This window comes from Pygocentrus nattereri, chromosome 21 (assembly GCF_015220715.1).
Source record: "Pygocentrus nattereri isolate fPygNat1 chromosome 21, fPygNat1.pri, whole genome shotgun sequence".
Lineage (NCBI taxonomy): Eukaryota > Metazoa > Chordata > Actinopteri > Characiformes > Serrasalmidae > Pygocentrus > Pygocentrus nattereri.
The window spans coordinates 23,791,989-23,799,027 of NC_051231.1; the positions used below are offsets into that span (position 1 = coordinate 23,791,989).

Consider the following 7,039-nt stretch of genomic DNA (forward strand, 5'->3'; position numbering starts at 1 on the left):
CCAGGTTGATCCCCCAGATATTAGATGATATGGGCAATTTGGTCACTAATCCAAGGGACATTAATAAAGTCTTTGAGAAATTTTATTCTACACTATCCGCATCGGAGGGCCCTGGCAATACAGACCGAATGCACTCGTTCATAAATAATCTTGAAATTCCTTCCCTAGATCCAGCAACAAGTATGGAACTCGAGAACCCAATTTCTCTACAAGAAATAGTGGTCCGGACGGGTTTACTATTGAATTTTATAAGAAATTTTGTGATAAATTGGCCCCTCTTTTATTAGATATGTATAATGAATCCCTCCAGAATGGTAAGCTGCCACCAACAATAACCCAAGCCACTATTTCACTTCATATAGGCCAATAAGCCTTCTGTGTTGTGAGCATAAAATTTTAGCTAAAATCTTGGTCAAACGTATGGAAAACACCTTACCCTTGATTATTTCGGAGGAACAAACAGGTTTTATTAAGGGACAACACCTATTTTTTAATATCCGAAAGTTATTAAATATAATTTTTACTCCAAGTACGCCCCTCGTCTCGGAAGTTATCATTTCCTTAGATGCGGAAAAAGCCTTTGATCGCATTGAGTGGGATTACATGTTTTTTGTTCTAAGCAAATTTGGGTTTGGTGACAAACTGATCTCTTGGATCAATTTATAGCAAACTCTGTTAGCTCTCCGTATTTTCATTTATTTTGTGGGACTCGCCAAGGTTGCCCCTTGTCCCCGTTGTTATTCTCCTTAGCTTTGGAGCCCTTGTCCATTACTCTTCGGTCATCTTTGCGTATCAAAGGTATTCTGCGACAAGGTATAGAGAGCAAAGTTTCCCTATATGCAGATGACTTACATTTATATCTTCGAGACCCTCTGGAAACGATCCCAGTAGCAGAGTCGATATTAAAAGAATTTGGTTCTTTTTCAGGTTATAAATTAAATTTCCAGAAGAGCGAGTGCTTCCCTGTGAGTCGGGATGCTCATAATTTAACTCAGGCCGCTATCCCGTTCCGCCTTTCACCAGCGGGCTTTAGATACTTGGGTATTAATATTACGCACAATATATCATTTATTGTACATGCTAATTTTCCTCCTTTGATTGCAGAGATGAATGCTGATTTTCAGAGATGGAATAGTCTCCCTCTCTCCTTGGCCGGTAGAGTCCAATGTGTGAAGATGAGCATTTTACCTAAATTTTTATACTTATTCCAATGCCTCCCTGTATTCCTACCCAAATCCTTTTTTAAAGACATTGATAAGGCTGTTACTAATTTCATTTGGTCTGGGAAGGTCCCTCGGATTAGGAAACCTATTTTGCAGAAATCTAAAATTGACGGTGGATTAGCACTCCCCAATTTCTTTTATTACTATTTGGCCGCCAATGTGCAAAAGATTTGCTTTTGGCTACATTCACCGGAGATAGACTGGTGTAGACTGGAATCCTTGTCATGTAGTTCTACCTCCCTGTTTGCTATGGTCTTTTCTACTCTTCCACTGTCCCAGGAACAATACTCAGTTAATCCTGTGGTTTTGTCGCCTTTGAAAATTTGGTCACAGCTTAGAGGGTTGGCTAAATCTCAGAATGCATCGTCATTGATTCCTATTTTTTATAATCATTTGTCCCCCCCCTCCTTGACGGATTCCACCTTTTTACAATGGGCGAACTTAGGGATTATCTTTTCTAGCTTTGAAAAACTGAGTGATAAATTTAAGCTTCCCCCAACAAATGTCTTTCGCTACTTACAAGTCCGTCATTGTGCCCAAACACTTTTCACTTTTTTTCCTCATGAACCAATGAATGAACCATGGGAGGAGATGTGCAGTTTGAAACCTGACACAAAAAGGTTTTATATCACAAGTTTATAATTGTATTATGTCTCTCCAACTGGAGGTGGGTCTTACATTCAGGGACAAGTGGGAGACAGAGTTTGGGAGGGAGTTGGGCGATGAATGGTGGACAAAGGCCCTGTCCAAGATCAACTCCTCTTCGTCATGTGCCAGACTGGGCTTGATGCAGCTGACCGGCTGACCTATTGCACATGCTTTGGTCATGCATAAAATTTGATAAATTCTGGTCAAATATTTTTTGCACTCTTTCTAGGGTGTTTAAGTGCAAGTTGGATCCAGATCCCCTGTGGGCAATTTTCAGCGAGCCCGAGGTCATCCCTGTATATGCGGTTGAGGTTTGTAAGGCTATAGCTTTTGCATTATTATTAGCTAGACGTAGAATTCTTTTGAGCTGGAAGTCAGTTTCCCCGCCTTCATTCTACTTGTGGTTAAAGGATGTTTCCTTTTCCCTCTGTATGGATTATAAATATTAACTTTGAGGGGTATAATATTGATATTGAATATAATATTGAAGCTTGAGGGGTTCTACTAATACATTTTTTGAGAGATGGCAACCTTTCATTACCTTTTTTTAATACTCTTACTGAGTTAACAATTGGGGGGGTTGAGGTTTAAATTTTATTTATTTACTTTTATTTATTTATTTTTACTATTACTATTATTATTATTATTCTATTTATTCTAATTTGTTTATTTATTTATTTTTGTATGGTATGTGTATATTTCATGTTAAGTGTGAAAATGGATGACTTATGTAAAAATATTTTGATTGTATGCTGGTTTGCTTTTCCCTCGAAGTCATCAATAAAAAATCATTTGGGAGAAAAAAAAAAAAAAAAAAAACAGGCCAGGCAGTCACTAAGTCATGTACTGCTGTGCTTGGATGAGACACACAGATATTAGGATGTAACTGGTAAGCTAATTTTTCTTCTTAGCATTCTGTTTTTAAACTGGTAAGTGCTTTTTTCTGCCAAAATAAATTTCAAACTCCATTTCCAAATGTAATGATATTTTGGTGTGGTGGAGACGAGCTGGCTTGCACCAGAGGAGCAGCATCCTGTTATTACGTATCACAAGAAAGCTTCAAACACAGAATTTCATGGTCTGTAAAGAAACATTTTTACTGAAACATTAGTTTCTGATGACACCATATTCTCACCATACTTTTTTTCTGGGTCTACCACCCAGCGTGAAAAGAAATCTAGAGAGAAACACTGAAGTAACTACAGCACTGCTTTGTGTGGTAGTTATGACCAGTTACACCTCAAATAGAACCCCCAACACTTGCGCAGTTCAAGAAACCTGCTTTATGTGCCATTTAAACAGAACCTACTTTTTGCCAGGCTTTTTTGGCTTGGTCCTTTTCTTCCTCGCCTGGAGCGCAAGCACTAAAAGAGAAAACTGACAATTAGAAACATTCTGAGAAAAAAAAAATTAATTCCCTCAGTATTGGTTTTCCTGAGTTAACTTGATTCTAAAGCCAATGTCACTAGTAAGACATAACTGTCAGGTTAATTAGCATTCATTATAGTAATATGGACTAAACTCCTTTAAAGCCACATAGGGGGTCCACAGAATAACCTAAACCCCTAATCAAGTAAAGGCATTGTACTTTATGTAGAATTAATACTTCAAACAAATTAATACTCATTTATTGAGTAACTCCATGAAATAAATCTAAAAACAAATCATTAGTTTGAAATCGTTAGTTTGAAAGATTAGTTTGGCGTTCTTCTCCTTTTTCTAAAACAATAAACCTCAAGTTATGATTTAAAATAAAAATAATCAAAAAAAAAATAAAAAATTAAAAAAAAAAAAAAATCACATCCCAAATTTTATTTTTTCTTAACCAAACGACAGTAAATTACACTGCTCAAAAAAAATAAAGGGAACACTTAAACACCACAATATAACTCCAAGTAAATCAAACTTCTGTGAAATCAAACTGTCCACTTAGGAAGCAACACTGATTGACAATCAATTTCACATGCTGTTGTGCAAATGGAACAGACAACAGGTGGAAATTATTGTCAATTAGCAACACAGATTCAATAAAGGAGTGGTTCTGCAGGTGGGGACCACAGACCACTTCTCAGTACCTTTCTGCTTTCTGGCTGATGTTTTGGTCACTTTTGAATGTTGGTGGTGCTTTCACACTCGTGGTAGCATGAGACGGACTCTACAACCCACACAAGTGGCTCAGGTAGTGCAGCTCATCCAGGATGGCACATCAATGCGAGCTGTGGCCAGGTTTGCTGTGTCTGTCAGCGTAGTGTCCAGAGGCTGGAGACGCTACCAGGAGATGTGGAGGAGGCCGTAGGAGGGCAACAACCCAGCAGCAGGACCGCTACCTCCGTCTTTGTGCAAGGAGGAACAGGAGGAGCACTGCCAGAGCCCTGCAAAATGACCTCCAGCAGGCCACAAATGTGCAAGTGTCTGCACAAACGGTTAGAAACCGACTCCATGAAGATGGTATGACGGCCCGACGTCCACAGATGGGGGTTGTGCTCACAGCCCAACACCGTGGAGGACGCTTGGCATTTGCCAGAGAACACCAGGGTTGGCAAATTCGCCACTGCCGCCCTGTGCTCTTCACAGATGAAGAAGCAGGTTCACACTGAGCACATGTGACAGACGTGACAGAGTCTGGAGACGCCGTGGAGAGCGATCTGCTGCCTGCAACATGCTTCAGCATGACCAGTTTGGCAGTGGGTCATTAATGGTGTGGGGTGGCATTTCTTTGGAGGGCCACACAGCCCTCCATGTCTCGCCAGAGGCCACACAATACTGAGCCTCATTTTGACTTGTTTTAAGGACATCACATCAAAGTTGGATCAGCCTGTAGTGTGTTTTTCCACTTTAATTTTGTGTGTGACTCCAAATCCAGGCCTCCATTGGTTAATAAATTTGATTTCCATTGAATTTTGTGTGATTTTGTTGTCAGCACATTCAACTTTGTACAGAACAAAGTATTCAATGAGAATATTTCATTCATTCAGATCTAGGATGTGTTATTTGAGTGTTCCCTTTATTTTTTTGAGCAGTGTATATTTTCACATAACTTTATTGATAAACAAGGGACGTGGTCAACTTTGAACTCTACAAACACTGAACATTTTCGCTCAAAACTTAGAAGCAAATTTAACTTAAGCTAAAAACTCTCTGGTGAAAAGTTCTGCCTAATTTAATCATTAGGATTTAAACAAAGTCATCCAGAATGGTTTGCTGTATAAAAGTCCAGTGTAGACAAAGTTACATGGTCAGAATTGTTCACAGTGTTGGTGATGGGAACCAGACGGCCACTTGCTCAGGAGAAAGCTATTACATGAAATGGATATGAATACCTAACGTCTGAGACATAGTCGGGGGGGCACTCTAATCTTTTTGCCGAAAGAAAACAACATTTTTCAGATTCATCCCTATTTTATCACCATCAATGTGACATATAAAAACTACAAAGAGACATGTAGGTTCACTGATAGTTGGGGACAGTAAATAAAATACCTATATTTTTGTAACAGCAATCACAACCCATGGTTCCTATCACGACCACTGTAAAATACACGTACAAGCAGGAATGTTCATCTAGAAAGGAGAAATTCTGAAAAGGCAGCGGAGCTCCGCTTTACGCTGAAGCAGGCAAACAAGTTAGAGGGAAACTTTTTCAAACTTTTTGCATAAACAAACGGTTAATACGTCACGTCAACAAAGTCATTTAGAGTGGTCTCGCAAGAAACTCAGATCAGAGGGGTTTAATGCCGCTAAAAGCTCACTCACACAAAGTAATTAACGCTGTATGAAATGGTTATAAATACACTGCCAGATCTCTGAGACACTGTTTTACAGTAGCTTTGTGATGAGGTTTTTGGTCTACGACGTATTTCAATCAGTTCATTTTAACCCATTCATGGTGAAAGGATACAAGAAGGGTGTTCTAAGGCAAAATATTCCTCAAAGAAAACTTTTCATATTTACAATTACATATACACATACTAAGACATCAACAGTACATATGAAACCGTTTTATTCACGGCCTAATAACGGTGGCCAATACATAACCTATCTAACGCTAGGTTAGCTAACTAGCTAGGTTAGCTAGCGACACAGAATAAACATGTTAAAAGTTCAGAGTAATATTCAGCTGAATACGTTCTAAAACCACAGACTCGCCTTCGGATTTTATTACAGTCGTAACAAGGAGTTTAAAGTCAAACTGTTGACTTTATCAGATACGAAGTTAGAGGGTATGTCTTATCCGCGCAGGCTTATGTTTAAAACTACAGCGTTGACGCGCCGCTTCATCGGTAGTTAGCTCCGTTAGCCTGTTAGCTCCCGCTGCACAGTGCCTGTGTAGTGTGGAGCACGGCAGCAGCAGCAGCAGCGTGGTGGACTATTGTTCAGCCCAGAAAGACAGTGGTGTCTTTGTGCTGCAGATAATAGCGCTTCCACACACAACTGTACTACTAACCCGATACACTTTCACCCAATGTTCGCTCCGGTACTGAGACAAATGGCTTATTTTTATTTGCTCACCTTTCCTTTCCATGCTGTAGTTACCGGCTCGGCGGCGTGTTGTACTGCCAACTTTATACGCATGCGCACTTCATCCAAAACTTCCACCGGCTGAACTCTTTACTCACCCGCCCATCCAGATCTAGAGAGCACAGAGCAGTGAAGGCACATAAACATCAAACTCAGTGCTTTAAATGCATTTTTCCTCAACAGATATAAATATCAAACTCAGTGCTTTAAATGCCTTTTTACTCAACAGACAAGAAGTAATAACCACTTCGACATTCCATATTTAAAGTACATATATGCATATGTACATATGCATTTATAATTGTACTCATCCAGATTATGAAAGACATGTTTCTCATTAATTAGGTCACATCTCCAGACAAGTCCAGACCGTGAAACATCAACCTTTTATATACCAACATTTATTTTCTAATTTATTTATTTATTTATTTACTTTGTAATGTAATAAACCAGCCATTAGGGGTGTACTTTGTGTACTTCTGGTGCTGCCCGGATAAACGGTGAGGGTTGCGTCAGGAAGGGCATCCGGAAGCTATGAGCCTGAAGTTGGAGGTTGATGGTGTAATTTTGAATGTGGTCAGTTCATATGCACCACAGGTTGGTTGTCAGTAAGAGAAGAAAGATGAATTTTGGAGTAAGATGGATGAAGT

At 39.4% G+C, this 7,039-nt stretch overlaps 1 protein-coding gene across 1 annotated transcript in view; it reads right to left on the reverse strand.

Moving 5' to 3' along the window:
* The window catches only part of srpk1b (SRSF protein kinase 1b), a 62,216-nt gene extending 55,778 nt beyond the window's left edge, over positions 1-6,438 (reverse strand). The window contains exons 1-2 of the mRNA XM_017712820.2: positions 6,381-6,438; positions 3,181-3,235 (exon numbers count right to left, since the gene is read on the reverse strand). Of these exons, the coding sequence (XP_017568309.1) occupies positions 3,181-3,235; positions 6,381-6,393 (68 nt within the window). The 5' untranslated portion in view covers positions 6,394-6,438. The remainder of the gene's footprint in view (positions 1-3,180; positions 3,236-6,380) is intronic.
* Between the last annotated feature and the right edge of the window lie 601 nt (positions 6,439-7,039).